This window comes from Anser brachyrhynchus, assembly GCF_964034855.1.
Source record: "Anser brachyrhynchus genome assembly, chromosome: 18".
Lineage (NCBI taxonomy): Eukaryota > Metazoa > Chordata > Aves > Anseriformes > Anatidae > Anser > Anser brachyrhynchus.
This window is the reverse complement of record NC_137711.1, coordinates 1,440,479-1,458,491: the sequence shown is the minus strand read 5'-3', so window position 1 is coordinate 1,458,491 and position 18,013 is coordinate 1,440,479. Positions and strand designations below refer to the sequence as shown.

Below are 18,013 nucleotides of genomic sequence, written 5' to 3'. Positions count from 1 at the left end.
TGCCACGGGCCCCCCGCTGCCCCCACGTGCTGCAGCGGCGCCGCGGCGGCCCCGAGAGCGGCGTGCCCGGGGCACGTCCCCACGCCGAGCCCGGCGCTGGCGCAGGAGGCGCTTGGGAGCAGGGTGCCCCCGCCGCACCTTCCCCGGGGCAGCTCGCTGTTTGCATACATCCTAATTTGATTTTAAGCAGCTAAGTCTCAGCTCGCTTTGAAGCGCCCCAGCCATCTGTTCTGCATTAAAGGGTGGAAAGCGGTGCCGAGGAGGAGAGGCGCATCCTAATTCCGCTATTGATCATGCGATCGTTATCCGCCCACCAAGGTCACGGCAGCCGCCTCGGACGGAGCAGCTCCCCTGTCCCCCCCATGAGCCGCTGCTCCGCTCCCCCCAGGAAGCCAAAACCCCCCCGGCAGGGCACAGCGAGGCTGGGGCTCCCACGGGGTGGGGGCAGCTCCGGGCTCCATCCTCGTCCCCCCCCGCAGCGGCTGCGCTGGAGCAGCTCCGGCTGCACGCAGGGGCGGCCGCGTGTGAAATCCTCGTTGCCCTCCCGACGTGTGACGAGGGCGCCCGTGCCCCGGCGCGGGGACCGGGGGTGGCAGGAGGAGCAGAGGAACCCGGGGAAGAGGAGGACGCCTGATTCACCGCTGGCATCTCAGAGAGGTCTCCGAGCAGGGGCTGGGCTGTTCCCGACCTTCACCTGCTCACCAGCTCCAGCCACGGGCACAACTCAGCACCATTCGGAGGGGAGAGGCGTTGCAGCACCCTCCCCGCACGGCTACCACCACCCTCCCCGTCTCCCTTCTACAATCCCAGCCTCGCAGACGCGTCGCCCATCCGGAGCAGGACAGAGAGCTGCAGCTGGGAGGTCCCCCTGCAAACAATTTATGTTTCCTCCCCCCAAAAATCTCCCGCTGCCCGGGGCAGGATGGGCCACGGCAGGGTCCCAGCGCCGGGTGCAGGTCAGTGCCCACAGCATCGACACCGCCGCCCTCGGTCCTGAGCCCAGCGGGAGAATTCCTGGGGCGTGCCAGCCACGTCCCCCCCCCCCCAAACGGAGGGTCATTACTGCTAATTCTGCCTCTCCCCCATCTGTTGTGACTGTTTACACTCCACTTGCTAATTAGAGACTAATTAGTTGGTGCAGAAATTCATCACTTTCCAAACACAGGCGGCAGCGAGAGGGAGAGGCGGCCCCGGGAACAGCTGCACATCTGCTGGCGGCGCTGGGCTCCCCGGGGCAGACGGATGGGTGCCGTGCCATGCCGTGCCGTGCCACCTATGCCAGCCCAGCACAGTCCCCTGCACGCCGAGAGGTGCCCCCCTAAGCCCCTCCATCCCCAGCCTGCAGTGCAGAGGAGGGGGAACGGCAGCGCACCCCCTGGCCGAGCTGCCAGGGTGACGGAGGGGATAAACGGGGTGCCGAGCGCTGGTAATGGGGAAGGAGGACGGGAAGGGGAAGGGGGGTGACCCCGGCTCCCTTCTCCCCGCTCTCTCCCTCCGCTGCCTCTGACATTTTAATGCCAAGGCCTCGCGAGGCACTAATCCAGCCTAACGGGATCAAAATCTTTGGTCCTTACCCTTTATTTACATAATGGGCACCGGGAGCTGGGTCTGAGCCCGCGGCCGGTGCATTAGCACTGGGGAGGGCACGAGGATATAGGGCAGGGGGGCCCGGCCTCACTGGCAGAGCAGTAATGGATCCTAATACCAGGGCGTAATGGGCGAGCTGGGATCTAAGCATCTCCCCCCCAGCTTCAAATCCCTCCTGATGGGAAGAGACGGGGAGTTTTAAGCCCGGAGGAATCCAGCCTGAAGCCCTGCCAAGGGCACGGCTCTGCCGGGCAGCTGCTGGCGGCGGGGGCTGAGTTCAGCCCCCCCGTGCTCAATGAGCCCCAGCAAGAGGAGCCGAGATGGGGCTGGGGGCACGAGGCACGGCCCCGCAGGCAGCACGGGGTCCCCGCAGCTCCGTCACCACGCTCACCTGTCCCCAGCCCTCCGTGCAGGACCAGCAGCTCACAAGATGCCCAGGTCCTTCCCCCGTCCTTGCTGTGGACGCCTTGCACAAGCACGGAGAGGTTTTGGGTCCCCCCCCCCGCCCAGCACGGTGACCCCAGGGACAGCAGGGGGGGGACCGCAGGCCCCATCCGTTCCTGGGCTCAGCACAGGGCCACCACCCCGCTGCCCCTTGGGACAGGGAGGCGACACCCGGACACTCCCCTCCCCGGCTCATTAATCGGAAGCTGATCAGCCCTGCGCCTGCTTCCTGCTAATTGCCGTTAATCAGGGCGAGGAGCAGCTGGATGCGCCAGGCAGCCCAAACCCATCCCTGCTCATCACGCAGCCGGACCCCCGGGGGACACCCCGAATGCACAAGGGGGGTGACAGAGCCACGTCCCTGCTCCCCCAGGCTTTGTAGGGCTGCAAGCACCGGTCCTGGCACCAGCAGAGCCCCCGAGGGTCCTCCATCCCTCCTGGGGTGTCCCTGCACGGCAGCCCCGCTGCGCAGCCCCCGCTCTGCCCCCCAGAGCCCCCCCAGCAAGGGAAGACGGAGCAAAATCTCTTCTGCATCAGACTATCGCTGGCGCTACGCAGCACGAGGAGATTAAAAAACAATAAAGAGAAAGCGAAACCCTCCGCTATAATTACCAGCCTTTAGCCGCCAGCGGAGGCAGGGGAGGGAGGGCGGGAAGGAGAAGGGGGGAAAAAAAGGAGCAGAGAAGAAGAAATCCACTAAAATTTTAATAGGAACCACTGCATTTAATTTAACGACACATTTTTTCAATTACCAGAATAATTGTTTTATTCATAAAACGAGTTTCAATAAAGAGGGTAATTTTCCTTTGTTTTTATTATTCATTTGTGGAACATATTCGCGGAGCAGTTCCCTGGCGCCGCAGCAGCCGCTCCGCAGCCGGGGGACTGGGGGAGGCGGGCGGGCGGCAGTGTGGCAGGGAAGGGGTTAAAACCGCCAGGCACGGCACCCATGGGGGACCCCGGTGGGGTCACAGCCCTGGCTGGTGGGTGCGCGGTGCCGCGCGGCTCCCCTGGCTGTGGGACGGGTCCGTGCCACCGCCCCAGCCCCGGCCACCCCCTCGGAGCCCCTCGGTTCTCCAAAGAGAGGTCACCCAAGGGTGCCCGTCCCCAGGGATGAACCACGTCCCCTCCGCAGCCACCCCAGCACGGCGTCCCCGTGCCCAGGGACCTGACCCGGGGCCAGGCGATGCCCCGAGCGGTGCCCGGGGAGCCTCGCGCTGGCTAAGCTCCGTTTTCTGCTCGCTCAGCGCCAGCGTGCGGTGGGGAGGCATCAATTTTTCATCGTGTTGGTAAAGCCACCGCGTGCCGGAACAGCGCGCGTCCCCGTGGAGCACGGAGGGCACGGTCCCACCACGGGGACAGGCCAGGAGCTGCTGCAGCACCGCGCACGGCCCCGCCGCTGGCAGCCACCCCCGCTGCCCCCGCGCGTCCCCCAGGACGGTGCCGGTGGCCCCGCGGTGCCCGGCAGGTGCTGGCGGATTAGCAGCGCTCTCCGCCGCTGCCGGGGCCATTAGTATTCCTGAGACGAGGCCTCTTCCCCTTAATAAAAAGCAAACAGAATTGAAATGCCAAGCGCTGCCGGCACCTGGGGAGACGCGGAGCTCGACGCGGGCACCGAGGGGGCCGAGAGGGAAGGTGGGCGCGGGGTGGGGACGGTGTGGGCACCCTCACCGAGCCCCGCTCACCCCCAGAGCCACCCCCGATCATCGGCTTCCCCGCAGCGACTCGCCGCCAGCTTCAAACACGGGGCAGGAGCCCTGGAGAGGCACCAGGCGGTGCTTCAAGGCGGTAGCGGGGACCACGGCTTGCGCCCCGCAGCCACGCAGCGCCGCTCACCGGCATTGCCGCCCACGGCATCCCCGGCACGGGGCTCTCGGCACAGCCCAACTTTCGTCTCCCGCCGCTGGGTGCAGCGGGGAGAAGAGCTTCAGGCAGTGCCAGCCCCGCTCGCCCCGTGGCGGTGGCACGTCCCCAGCACCAGGGGCTGGTGCCAGGATTAACCCGCCCGGGGACACCCAGAAACCGCAGCTCAGCCACCCGAGGAGGACAGGAGTGACTGAAGAGCTCTACAAAAGCCCCACCAGCCCCAAAGCACCGTTCACGCTGTCCCCATCCCGGTGTGCCCAGAGCCCCTGACCCCTCCCCGGGTCTCTGCCAGGGGGGCTCGGTGCCCACATGCCCGGGGGGGGGCGACGGGAGGCACTGGCACGGCTCCACCTCACCCCGACCGATCCCTCCGGAACCGCAGCGCCTCGTGCGCGTGAGCGGGCTGCAGCCCGTGCCGAGCCCCTGCACAACCTTGGCACGATCGAGGAAGGTCAGCGCGGCTGAGATGGCCACAGGGGACACCCCGGCTGCCCCCCTGTCCCCTCCGGGCCTGGCTGGTGGCCGTGCAGTGGCACGGAGCAGCTCCGGTCCCCAGTGGCACATGGAGAGGTGCCAAAAGCACCCAGCGTGACCCTGCCCGTCTCAGCCCCGTCGCCCACCTCCCAGCACGGCTCCTTGGTGTGTTTTTAACATTTTTTTGCTTTTTGACCAATAAAAAGACTTATAATTGCAGATGTGTCCGTTAATCCTCGCAACTTACTTTGTTCCTCTCCTTTCCTGCTTTTCCCCTCCCTCCCCTTCTCCCCCCGCTGAGACCAAGAGCTTTATAAATCTCCTTCTGGCTATTAATTAAAAGCAACCTCTCTGCTATCATGAGTGTACTTGCCATAAATTAATAGCGGCCTTCTTAATCAAATCTTATCTCCTCTCCGAGCGCCCGGTGCTGGAGTCGGTATCCCAGCCCGCCCGGCCGTGAAATGCAATTTCCAATGCTCCAGCAGAGGCTGCGGCTCCGCTCCCTGTCCCCGCTCCGTGTCCCCTCCCCGTGTCCCCGCCACCTCCCGGCCTGTCCCTCAGGCCCCGCGGTGGCCGGGCTAAGCGTGGGGGTGGCTCCCCGAAGGCACGCTCCATTTCTCAACCTTTTACCGCGTTTATCCACAGCCTCCATGGACAGCGCTCGCCTCTCAGCCTGGCCCCCAAAACTGCCCAAGCCCCCTGATCCTACGCACCTTCTCCATAGGGTTTCCCTTCTCCCCACCCGCACAGCACCCTCCCACTGCGCCCCGAGGTGCTGCTCCAGCTCTGGGACCCCAGACGAGCACAGGGTGGCGGTGAGGACCCTGTGTCCCGGCCCTGCCCCACAAACATCACCATCAAACCCGGTCCCATCCCCACTGAGAGCTCAGCCGGGCCGTGGCAGACCCCGAGCCCGGATCTCCCGTTCAGCCACCATCTCCAGCAGTTCCCCAGCCCCATGGGGTGTCCCCAAGCCTTGGGGGGACGATGCCCCCAAAAACCAGAGCCCAACAACCGCTCCTTCTCCATGCTGGAGCTGCTAATTGCAGCCCCCTCCCGTACCAGCTGTGATTTTCCTGCCCAGCAAAGGCAGCCCTGCAGCCCCGCTGCTTCCACACTGCCTGGGGCAAGCACAGGGGGCTTTGGCTCCATCCCTGCCCGAGCACCAGGCCCCGAGCGGGGCCACAACGAGCCCAGAGACTGCAGGGGGGGGCTGAGCCGCGAGCCTTGCCGAAAAGAGGCGGCTTCTCCTAAAGCGATCGCAGAGCGGAGCTCAGAGGGTTTCAAACAGAGGCAGCGCAACCCGGAGAGCCTCCCTCGCTCGGCCCCAGCCGCGCGGAGATCTGAGCGGTTTTTAAGGAAGAAAACCACCTTCGTTGCACGGAAACGGGGTTTGTGGCCCCGCATTGTCGGCAGGCTGGAGCGGAGCCGCACCACCTGCATTCAGAGGACGCGGGAGGGTCTCGGAGCCGCCGCAGCCCTCCCTCCAGCAGCACAGCCCGGAGCCGCGCCAGGCTGAGCCTCCTCCGAGCCCATGCCCGGTGCCCCCCTCGAGGGCAGAGCTGGTCCCGGAGCAGCAAGAGGCTCCCGGTGCTGCACGGGCACCCAGGGCCCTTTGGCCACCCGTGGAAACGGCTCCGTCTCTGCTGATGCCCTGCACCGAGCCCATCAGCACTGACCGCAGCGGAGAGGTGCGGGGCTGGCAGCAAAGCCCCCTGGGGCTCACACCACGACTCCTGCCCAGCTGGGGGGGATGCAGGCACGGGGTGCCTCCTCCCAACGCACCCCGACCACAAACGAACAGCCCTGCACAGCCCTGAGCCAGCCCCAGAGGCAGCGGGGAATCGCTGTCACGGCTCTGGGTGGGCACCGGCACGGAGAGCAGGCAGCGCAGGCAGGGGGGTGCAAACACCCGGCACAGGGAAGGTCTGGGTGCTGGGAGGGTGCTCGGGGGACGCGGCCAGCCTCACGGTGAGCGTGCAAGTGTGCACACAACATCCACACTGCGTACAGCTGGGGGGGTGGGGGGAAAAGGCAGGGGAATCAAGGGGCAGGAGGGGTCCCCTGCACCTCCAAATTGCCCTGAAGCTGCCACGGCGTGACCCCGAATCAGCCAAGGCTGGGCACCGCCCCCGGGGACCTGGTGGAGCATCCTGCGCCTCCCTCGCAGGAGATTTGGGGTTTCTTACATGCCGTAAGCCGATTGCAGAGGTGTGTTAACTGGATTAGGTGGGAGGCTTCGAGAGAGGCAGACCTGGAGCGGCTGCTAAGCGGAGCACCGCTGCAGCCCGTGTGACGCTGGCAGGATTTGCAGAGCTGGCTTTTAAACTGATTTCTTCCCTTAAGCCTTCAGAAAGGAGAAGCTGCGGGAGGGACAGGGGCTCTGCCGCCTCCTCTCCCCACACAAAAACCCTGTGGGGCCAGGCGTGGGCTGGCAGCGGGGTCACCTCCCCACGCAGCCACCCCTGCGCTCGGCTCCGGCACCCTTTGGGTGGCGAGATGGGCGAGGTGACACCCGCACGGTGACCCCACAGCCCCGTCAGCACCACCCGTGGTGACAACCCCAGCTGGCAGCTGGCACCAGCTCCCTGTGGTTAACGCAAGCTGGGCGCTGCAGGGCACGGACGGGGAGGGCTGGGGGCTGTGGTCTCAGCACCCCCGGCTGCGCCCAGCCCCGCAGAGCTGCCTGGATCCCCGGCACGCACCCAGCCCCAGGGCAGAGGAGACGCCGACAGGGGACCTCAGCAATCCCCGCCTCTGGGGATGCACAAAGCGACCCCCCCGCCTCATCACACGGCCCCTGCAGCCCCGGCACGGCACCGGTGTCACCTGCGAGCGCGCGGCGGCTGTGCCCCTGTCACCCTCCATCCATCGCCGCCGGAGCTCCCAGCCTCGGCCCCGGGGTGCGGAGAGGCTGCGCCCGCTGGGGCCCCCTGCAAAGCCCAACGCAGGGACACGGCACGGGGCCAGGAACGTCGTGGCACAGCCAGGATCCAGCCCCGCGCACCCAACGGCTCTGAGCAGGGTCGGCACTGCCCAGCGGGGCTGTGGCACCCCCCAGGACAGAGGGACTGATGGACAGACGGACAGACAGACACCCTCCTCCCGCACTGCCTCTCCCCAGGCCGGCAGGACGCCCCGACCGCTGCCATCCCCGCTTCCTCCTCCCGCAGATCTGTCTCCAGGCCCACACTTATTTATTTATTTGTTAATTAACTGCTGTTTCCATAACAAACGCTCCAGCTTCTCCCAGACTCCAACAGCCCTGGGGCTGGATTGTTAACTAGGATTTTAATTTGTTAATTAAAAGCAGGATGGCTCCATAACAAGCTCCTCTTCCGCAGCCGGGCTCTCGGAGGGCTCAGCAGGCCATCGGCTGCAGGGGGCTGGCGGCCTCGCCGTGCCCGGCCAAGCCCCACCGGGGACAGGGCGCATGGGGAGAGGCGGGCACGGCTCCCCCAGGACGAGGGACGCTTGCAAAAGGGGTGCTGAGCCCCGCAGCACCACGGTGCCCGCTCAGGACCTCCCTTCCCAAAGCCACCTCCCTTTGCACCCTCTCCCAGGACCCCTTCAAAGCCCCACGCAGCTCCCAGCACGTGTCCACGGCCACCGGCGGGTCCCAGAGCGGGGGAGCTCCCCCTGTGCCCCAAGCTGCGGAGCTGAGGCCATGCCAGCATCGCCCCCTCTTAGCCCCCAGCCCCCTGCCCAAGGATGGTGGCCTGGGACACCCCCAGCGTCCAGCCCTGGCAGCGGGGACCCGGCTGGGGGCAGCTCGGTGCCCACGGGGGCCAGGTAAAGCCCGAGACCCCCACGGAGAGGAGGGAGAGGCGCCAGCCCTGGCCAGGGAACAGCAAGCACCTCATTGAGGGAACAGAGCGGGGCTGTGTGCGTGCCCAGCCCTGCCTGTCCTCGCACACCCAGCCCCTCTGCCCGCCCGGACCGGCAGCTCCGGCTGGAAAAAACAACATTTCCCCCTGTGGGAAGCCCCAACAAGGAGCGCACACACGGCACCGCTGTGCGTTCCCAGCCCCTGAGCCCGGGGGGGTGGGGGGGGCCAACAAGCAGAGCTTTGTGCTCCGAAACGCTGCACAGCTCCACGCGCACAGCCCCCGGTGCCTGGCCCCGATCCCAGCCCCAAATCCGCAAACCCCGGCCCCAAAAGCACGGACCCTATCGCTTGGTTCCAAACGCGTGAACCCTGCTGCCTGGCCCTGATCCCAGTGGCCCCCCAGTACCAGCCCCACATCAGGTCCCCATCAGCCGCTGCCCCATTGCCCCTGCCCAGGCCGGCTCCGCGCCCCGCGCGCCCCAACACAAGGTGCCCAGCACGTGCCAGCGTCCCCGCGTCCCCACGGCCACGTCAGCACTCCTGTCCTGCTCCCCTGTCAGCCCGCATCAGCACGGGAGCCACCTCCAATGTCCCCTCCCTGCTCCAGCCACACGTCCCCCTGCATCCATCAGCACCGGGCAGGGGACAAAGCGCGGGGACGGGGCTCAGCAGGGGGACGGGGGCTCAGCAGGGGGACGGGGCACTGCAGCCCACCCAGCCCAGGGGCTGCCCAGCTCTGGGGGGGCACGGCTGGGTGTCCCCACGAGCTGGAGCAATCCTGTCCCCTCCGAGCGCAGCACGTCCCCACGCGTGGCACAGCCCTGTCCCCAGCTGGGGGCCACTTAACAAGCTGCCGGGCTCCGGCCAAAACTCCTTCCCCAGCAAACTCCTTCCGAGGCCACAAATCCTCCTGACGCTGCGATTGCTGAGCTCCTCCGAATCTGGGTCACTGCCGTGAGTCACGGACACCCGGGAGGTGACTCAACGCCGCCAGGGCTCTGCCGGAGAGGGGCCGGCTCACGCCGCTGGCTCCCCGGGAGCGACCCCGGCACAGCGAGAGGGCGAGGACGGGCACGTCCCCGTGGCACGGACGGCACACGAGCCCAGTGCAGCCCAGCACGGCTGCAGGCTGGATTTGGCCCCATGGGGCGCACCGAGCGCATCCTCCAGGTGTTCCTGGAGGGCAGCAGTGGCTCCTGGCCCCAAAAGCCAGACCGCGGACCCAGGGCCACTGCGGCCGGTGAGGGGCAGGAAAGCAAAGGCGCTGCCAAGCCCACGCTGTGAGCAGCCCTGGCTGACACACGGCAGCCGACGGGGCTCCTCGGCAGTGCCTGGGCCCTCGCTTCTGCAGGATGAGTCCCCAAGCTCCCAAAACCCCCCGCACCCCCTGGCCGTGCAGGATGCTCAGCACAGCCCCGGTCCTGCAACCGCCCTCGCAGCCAGCCAGCCAGCCGCTCTCCAGGCTCACCACGAAGTCTACACAAGGCAGCATTTCCCAACGGAAAAAATACGACAGGGAAAGAAAAACAGAAGGCAGAAACCACAAGAAAAGCCCCACTCAGCCTTTCCCAGGGCGCTGACGCAATTAAGTCGCCAGCCCTGCGGGATGGAAAAGGCCGTACCAGCTCCCCACGGCCCCCCCAGCGCTGAGTGGGACGAAGCCACTGGTGGCCGAGGTCCCCTGCCCGTGTCCCCGTCCCCCGAGCCAGCAGGCACCGCACAGCTGGGACAGGCAGGCAGGGATTTACTGGGGGGGCCCGTCCAGATATCGTTTATTCAGACTATTAATTAGTCATTGCATTGCTCACTTCAAACATAAATAGCTGTAGCATGAGCGCAAGCAGACTTTTTCCTTGGAAAAAGCCTTTTCCAAAGCTTTCCTCTCCAGACGCCCTCGTTCGCAGGCGAGGGACGGGAACAGCTCGCAGCCTGGCAGCCCCGCCCCAGCCCTTCCCGACAGCCCCGGCTTTCCAGGGCAGAGAAGCGAACTCCGGTTATTGCCCTTATTTACACACTTGTGGCTCTCTCTCAGCCAGAGGGGCTTTTACAGCCAGCGCTGCGGAGCCAGGCCAGCGATTCCAGCAGCAGAGCCCGCGCCGCCGCCCAGCCTGACGTGCGGCTTATGGGGGAGAAGCCGAGCGAGCGAGGCTCTGCCGTCGCCCCAGGTGAAGGGCTCGGCGGCTTATTTCCCCTGCTCAGAGCGCGTGCCTTATTTCCACCCTCCACTGCACAGCTCGGCTCCCTGCCGCTGCCCTCCCAGCCCCTCTCTCCCTGGTGCAAGCGAGCAAAACGACGAAGGCAGGGAGATGAAGGCGCCCATCACCTTCCTCCTCCTGCGCCCAGCGTGCAAGGCAGAGGCTGGGTGCTCCGCGCCTGCCGGCAGCCCCCGGGGAGGGCTCTCCCAACAGCAGAGCTTTGAATTAAACATACCACCCTAATGAGTTGATTTTATTAGTTTGCGAATGCATTGAGAACTCATTATCAAAATAAACATCAATTCACTCCACTGAGCGCGCCGCGCACACGCGCCCCGGCAGCGCTGCAGCTGGGACCAGGCACAGCTCCTGCCCCGGGTCCCCTCGGTGCCCGTCTCCCTGCACCCCCAAAGGCCCCACACCCCGGGGACACGCGGGGGCTGCAGCCACCCACCCTGCAGAGCGCCTCGCACCACCAGGTTTGCTTCTCCATCCTGGCTGCGGGGCTCCAGAGGGGGGGACGAAGCATTCCCGTTTGCTGGGACAGGATGGCCCCAGCTCCTGGCACGGGCAGGATGAGGTCCCCTGGTCCCCAGGACCCGCTCGGTGCTGCTGCAGGGGCAGAAGATGAACCACGGCCCCTCCGGGCTGTGCTGGGCAGGCTGAGCCCCAACCCCGCTGCACCCCACAAGCACCCCGGGAGCCTGCCCTGCACCAGAGCGCAGTGGTGCTGGGGACTCGGCAGCCCCCAAGGATGTTGGGGACAGCCAGGGCAGGAGGCACCCACCCTGGGGAGCCCGTGCCAAGCCCCTCTCTCAGCTGGGGCCGGATCGCCGAGGCGTGAAGTGGGGGACAGCGGGCGCATTGTCTGGCTCGGCAGGACGTGCTCCCTTTGGAATCAGCAGCTAATCCCATTTCATCCCCCTCCGTGGCCATCAGCTGTTTTTCAGGCATGCAGGAGGCGGGTTGCTGAAACCAGAGCTATTGTGTCCGCCGCACCGCCCCAGCCCCCTCCATCCATCAGGGCCCAGGCACCCAGCAGCATTCCCGCACCCGCTCCCACCCCGGCACCGAGCCCCTGCGGGAGCTGCTCCCCATCCCCTTCCCCCAGGACCCTGTGCTCCAAACCCAGGCGAGGAGGAGGATGAGGAAGCCCCGCGTGTCCCCCCACGCTGACCCCACAGTTTCGGGGACACCCCCAGGACACCACCAGCACATCCCAGTGCTCGGCGCTCCCCACCGGGAGGATCAGTTCCCGAAGGAGGGCAACGAACAAGATGCCGATGACACCAAACCCTGGTTAACGCCCAGCGCTTGGCCTACATTCGGCCCAGTTTCTTAATTTAGGAAACCCCCCCCAGTGAACCAGGACCTGGCCCTGGGGAGCACAGCGGGGACGCGCTGGGGCCAGGCTCCTCCGGGCAGCCCGGCGCACGCAGCCCAGCCCTGCAGACGCAATCCTGCCCTCAGCCCCACGCTCTCCCCAGGGAAATGCCTGCTGGCTTGGGCGATTCACGTGCCCAGGAGCGGGCACGCACGCCCTGATCAATTAAAGGGCTCTAAAAATAGCATTTGCCTTCATCACCTTGCTGTGAGCCACAACCGCAGCGATGGGGCTGAGCGCTCGGGCATGCCGCCACGCAGCCCACGTCTCCCACTGGCCCTGGACCACCTGCAGGGGCCTGTCCCCCAATGCCACACGCGTCCCTGCTCCCCAAGGGGCACAAGGGACACCTGCCCATGCAAACCCAGGCACCCCAGCCCTGCAGCACCCGGCTTCGCTCCCCGGTGAACCCCCACACAGGGATCGGTGCCCCCCCCATGACCGCCCCCACGTCCCGCAGGACCCCAGCACGCATGCAGGAGGGCTCAAGGTTACAGCCGAGGACTCGCAGGTTGTCGCCTCCCCACCCGGCAGCACAAAAAAGCAATTAGCTATCGCAGCTAAAATTAGCTCCGTGGTTTCTTCCTGCTAATGGTCAAACCCATCAAGGTTTCCCTACACCAGGGGCCTCAGCGTCTCCACGCGGGCGGGTGGTGATGGATGAGAGCCGACGGAGCCGCTCACGTGTGTGCCTGTGCCGGGCAGCGGAGCCCGTCCCCAGGGGGCACGGCAGGGGGACACCGGCCTGGCCAACAGCCCCAGGGGTCAGAGCGCCCCTGTCCCCACCTCGCCCCCCTCCGTCCCCTGCCTCGGTTTCCCCAGCAGAGCGCAGCGCTCAGGACAGCTGTCGTGCTGCGAGATGGGGACAGTGACAGCAAAAATGCTGCCAGGGAGGGAAGCGAGGGTGGCTTTGGCACGGGGACGGGTTCTGGCATTCCTGGCATTGTCATCACGCTGTCCCCCGCTCCCAGTCGGGACGCTCAGCTGCTGGCACGTGGCGGCAGCTGGCCACCGTGCCCAGGGCCATCCCCGGCCCGCGGTGGCCGCCGGCCAGGAGGTGACAGCGATCCGTGCGGGGAGGTGGCAGCCCAGAGCAGCCGGTGGCTGCCAGTCACAGCATCCCCGGGAGCAGCGCAGGCTGGGAGCCCCCCGCGCCCACATTCCCCGTTCCTGGGGGGGTGGAGGCGAGGGCGCAACCGGCCCCACGGGAGCAGGGGAGACAAAGGGGGCCGGGGACCAGCTGCGGAGGGGAATGTCCCCTGCCCTCGGCCCCGTTCCCAAGGATCAGGTTACCCAGTTCCCAGGCAACCCGAGCCCCGGCGCAGCTTTTCCAGGCGCAGGCATTCCTGCGCCCCGCGGGGCTGGGGGCAAAGGGAGGGGGCCGCCGAGGGGGCGCGGGCAGGTGGTCTGCGGGGGCTGGGGAGGGAGGTGGCAGCAGCAGGATGCAGCCCTGGGAGCAAAAGGGGGGGGGGGATACACCCCAAAACATCCCTGGGAGCAAGGAGGGGATGGATGCAACCCAAAGCATTGCCAGGAACAAGGGGTGGATGCACCCCAAAGCATTGCTGGGAGCAAGTAGGGGATGGATGCACCCCAAAACCATTGCTGGGAGCAAGTAGGGGATGGATGCACTCCCAGCAGCTGGCTCCAGCTCACCGGAGGGGTGCCCAGGGCCATGCCCTTGCAGGCGGCATCGCCAGCATGCCCGGGGTGCGAGGGATGCCAGGAGGGACCAGCGCAGTGGGAAGCCGCTGCTGGCACATTCCTGCCTGCTGGCAGGGTGAGTTGACAAAATCCTGCCCCAAATCCAGACCCACGGCCATGGATGGCTCTGGGGAAGCAAAGGGTGGGACCCCCCAGAACAGAAAGCGGCATGCCTAGGGATTTTGGGTGGGGTACCTGGCTTTGCCACCACGTCTCCAGCCCCTGCGTGACACCGTGCCCCCTCCAGCAGCTCCACGCAGCGCTCCCCTGCACAGGACAGCTCCCACCCTGGCCTGTCCTTCCCCAGGAGCTCCCAGGACACCCCTTTGTCCCCTGCACCCACTGCTCTGAGCCCCACAAGGGTGCCGGATCCCCACGGGTGACCACACTTCGGACGGCCACGGCTCAGCACCACGCACAGGAGCTGCGTGGCACCAGCAGAGCACCACCGGCCCCTCTGCCCTGCCCCACAGCCGCAGTGGGGCTCAGCTCACCCTCCGTTAGCGCGATCACATCACATCTGACAGCAGCATATTTATTCCGGGCCCAGCACTGACCATTTTTCACCCAATGACACGCAACCTGCTAACGAGCTCAGGGAGGTAACGAGGGCTCATGGGCAAGGACACCCGCTGCTCACCCACCCAGCTGGGACCCAGCACCACGAGGGATTTGCTCCCTTGCAGCTCCGCACCCCGATGTGAGCAGCGCTTCGTTTTCCCCAGCCTGCACGGCTGCTGCAAACATCAACGCAGCCACCAGCCACTGTTTATGTAGGACCTACATAACGTGCTGCGGCTGGAGCTCGTCCTGAGGTAGGAACCACCATCAGGGACCAGCTCCAGACAGGGGAAGAGGAGGACGGGCGCTCCCCTCCCGCACGGGGTCGGGAAGGGGGTGTCCCAACGGGGCAAAGCAGCACCTCGGGCTTCACAGCCCCGGGCAGAAGCTGCTGGAGCTGCCCCATTCCCGGCGGATCCACAAGCACAGGACTCCCAAGTGCCACAGCAGCTGGGCTGAGGACAAGGACACAGTTCATAAAAACCCACAAAGGCAGACGCGGGGTCATTCCTCATCACACCCGCCCCGCCTGCAGCCCGTGAGCCAGCCTCCCTCCTCCCAGGTTTAATTATCAGCGTTTTCCCAGGATCACAAGCAGCCTGCATCCGCCTGCCTGCCTGCCTCCCTCTCTCCTCCAGCTCCTGCACTTGCTCCCGCTGAGCAAAAACACCACCGCAGCCCGGCCCCTGACATTAAGGGACGGGCAGCACTCGACGGGGCGCACACAGCCGGCACCGCTGGGCAGGGGCAGCTCAGCCACCCCAGCGTACCCAAACACACCAGCACAGGGGCTTCCGTGCAAAGGGGAGGGACGAGCAAGCAGCCGTGCCTGCACCCCAACCCTGCAGGGACCCAGCAGGGCACCAGGCATGGCGACCTGGGCTGCCCGCGAGCGGATCGCATCCCTCCCGTGCACGGTTATCGGGTCATCAAAATTTCATTGCTGCGCCTGGCCACTAATGGCTTCCAAAGAAGCATCAAATTTTAATCTCCCTTTCCTCTCCCCTAAAAGCCACTTTCCTTCCTGAGCCGGAGCTTTGCACGAGGCCAGCGGCTGAAGCAGCAGCCGAGCTCACGGGGAAGGGGAGGAGGCGCAGGAGCAGCCACGCTCGGCCGTCCCTGCCCCACCGCCCCCCCAGCACCACGCACACCGACCTGCCCTGCTGCAAGGGGCTTGGCCCGAGGAAAGCCCAAGAGAAAAAGCCACCCGGTGCTCCGGGGGCAGCATGGTGGTGGGTGGGTGACAGCCCCATCCTGGCCAGCCCTGCGTTGGTGACTGCCACCCTGTAGCTGGGCGTTACCAACCCCACAGGGACCCTTTCATGGATAAAGGCACCTTCGCACGAGCCCTGAGTCCTGCCGTGCTTGGCACGAGCCCGTCGCCGCTGTCACATCCCCAGGAAGGGGCAGGGGCTGCTCCCCTCCAGCTCTGCTCCGCAGGCTCCGTGCGCGCAGACGTGCCCAGGATCCACGCGTGGGTGCCAGAAGGATCCACACCTCCACTCCAGCCCCTAATAAGCCTCTTTGGCTGCCTTTTCAGGCCCCTGCCCCAAATCCCGTCTGGAACCTTAAGCCTGCCAAATCCCTCCTGGGACTGGCCGCAGCCTCCTCAATCCCATTACAGCCGCTGTGCCTGTGCGGGGGGTCCTGGGCTGTGCCCCCAGCCCCAGGGGAGGGAAAACTGCATCCCTGGGGGCCACAAAACCTGCCCGCACCCCCTGCGAGGGTCGCACTGCGACACAGCTCCCGCCCGGGCGGCGCTGACTGATTAGCCTTCCACCAGCACCGCATTCGCCTCCGGGTAATTAGTGCGAGGGCCCTAATCAATAAGTTATTTTTTGCCACGGGTAATTAATAATTACGCAGCGCAGCCAGGCTGTAATTAAACTTCCATCCCATCTCTTCCCAGCGGTACGGAGCCTTTGTTTTAGTAACTGCAGGTATTAAAAGCGTTTCCTCCTGCGCCTGGGGAGCTCGGCGCCCCGGCCGGGAAGGTCTCGCGCCCTCCTCCCCCGCTGCTCTCCATCTCTATTGATCCCATTTTCCTCGGCTGCCGGAATCGATAGCACCCGCACCGAGCGGGTGTCTGCCTCCGCTCCCGGCCTGGCCATGGGGCCGCCAGCCCTCCGGGGGTGCCCGCGGCGAGCCGTCCCCGCGGGGCATCACCCCGTGCTCCCCGCCTGCCCCGCCGCAGCCGATGAGGGCATCGCGCCCGCGGGGCCGCTCCTCCTCCAGCTCCTCCACCTTGGCCACGACGGGCCGCAGCGATGCTTGTCCTCCTCAGCCCCCTGCGCACGGGGAACGGCAGCCGGGGAGGTGACCCTGCCCGCGTGTCCCCAGGGCCTCTGCCGAGCCCGTAACGGGGGACGGGCACGCGCCAGGCTGGCGACGCTCCCCGCGCTGCTCCGTCGCAGGCAGCGGCTGCTCGCCCGTGGCTGCCGGCCGCCACGCAGCGCAATGTCACGCTGCCCGCCAGGACGTGCGGGGCGCGCTGCAGGGAGAGAAGAGGCAAAGCCCAGACCGCGCGCCAGGAAAAGCTCCTTCCCCTCGCTTCCAGGCACGGCTGAGGCATGGACAGCCCCCCCCCAGGAGCCCCTGCAGCCCCCACCCCAGACAAACGGGAGGGGAGCGGGTCCCGCCAGGAGCCCATCCCGCAGCCAGGAACAAACGGACCGTGGGGGACTCGCGAGCTGGAGACGCCAGCCAGGAGGAGAGAAACTCAGCAAGGGAGTGAATCAATCAAAGAGACCTTCACAGCTCCCCACACAGGGCCTGCCCGGATAATATACTGCCGCTTTAGATGTTATGTTCTGAACTTAATTACTGAGAAATTATAGCAGTGCTAGGGGAGGCTCAGGGGGAGCAGGAGGACGGGAACACACAGGGACTTCTGGCTCCACTCGCTGCTGCAAACATGGGCGAGAAATGTCACCGGCAGAGACCCCCCGAGCCACAGCGCTGCACCCCGCCGTGCCCCCCCCCCATTTTGCAGCCTGGATCCACTCAGTCCAAGCAGTGGGGACGGAGGCAGCTGCACTGCAGCCCTGCCAGGCAGGACCTTCCTCCTCATCCTCATGGGGATCCTCTCTGCTAGGGAGGGGCAGGACCCCAGGAGGGCCCCCCCTTGCACCCCTGAACCCCAGTCACACCCCAAAAAGGCCAGGAACTATTTCTACCTCTCTCCAGGATAACGGAGCAGCTAAAACCAGACTGTGCCACGCCAGAGCCCCAGAGGTGACGAGCAGACAGGGCTCGCCCTGCCCAGCGGTACCAACTCGCCCCAGGGACCGGCTGGGTGCACGAGGAGCCCCCGGGCACCCATGGGGGCTTGGGGATGCAGCCCCCCCCTCCAGCCCCAGCACCCTGCCCAGCCCAACCAGCCGGCTGGAGGTCGATGGGACCAACACCAGTGCAAGAGCTGCTCCCTGGGAGCTCCCAAACTTGTGCCCCAGGTCCTGCCACACAAGTGGGTTCCCCCGGGAGGGGGTGAAATGGGTGCCCTCGCCCTGCGCTGTCCCTGGAGGGTGCTCAGCCCCCCCGGAGCAGGCCGGCGCAGCCTCTACCCCATGCTCAGGGCAAAATTTCCCTCCCACCCCCAGAGCAGGAGCTGTTATGGGGCAGGGGGGAGGAGGAGGAGGAGGCAGAGCAGAGCTGTGCTGCTTGCCAGGCACTGCGCTCCGCACCCTTCAGCCCTGGGCACCAGCCCCTGGGGGGCTCCTTAAACACCGCCGGGGCTGTGCCCCCTCCTCGCCCCGAGCTCCGGGGCTGCCTCGCTCCCCGCCCCCCCGGCTGACACCCAAACTTCCCAGGGCAGGCTGGGGGCTCCCCGGAGCTCCCACCTCAGTGGGCTCAGCTGAAGGGGTGAGCAACGCCGGGACCCCCCTCTCCCAAATTCCTGCTCCACCTCCAGCATCAAAGCGGGAGAGCTGGGGGGCGAAGGAGCTGCACCCCGCACCGGGACCCCCC

At 66.4% G+C, this 18,013-nt stretch overlaps 1 protein-coding gene across 2 annotated transcripts in view; it reads right to left on the bottom strand.

Annotated features, from left to right (window-relative positions):
- The window catches only part of SDK2 (sidekick cell adhesion molecule 2), a 48,166-nt gene that overhangs the window by 29,589 nt on the left and 564 nt on the right, over nt 1-18,013 (bottom strand). The window contains exon 1 of one of the 2 annotated variants that reach the window (XM_080561029.1): nt 1,979-18,012. The exons of the other annotated variant lie outside the window; for it this stretch is intronic. Within the exon in view, the coding sequence (XP_080417155.1) occupies nt 1,979-2,141 (163 nt within the window). The 5' untranslated portion in view covers nt 2,142-18,012. Of the gene's footprint in view, nt 1-1,978; nt 18,013 lie in introns of those variants that run through there. 2 annotated transcript variants of the gene reach the window in all.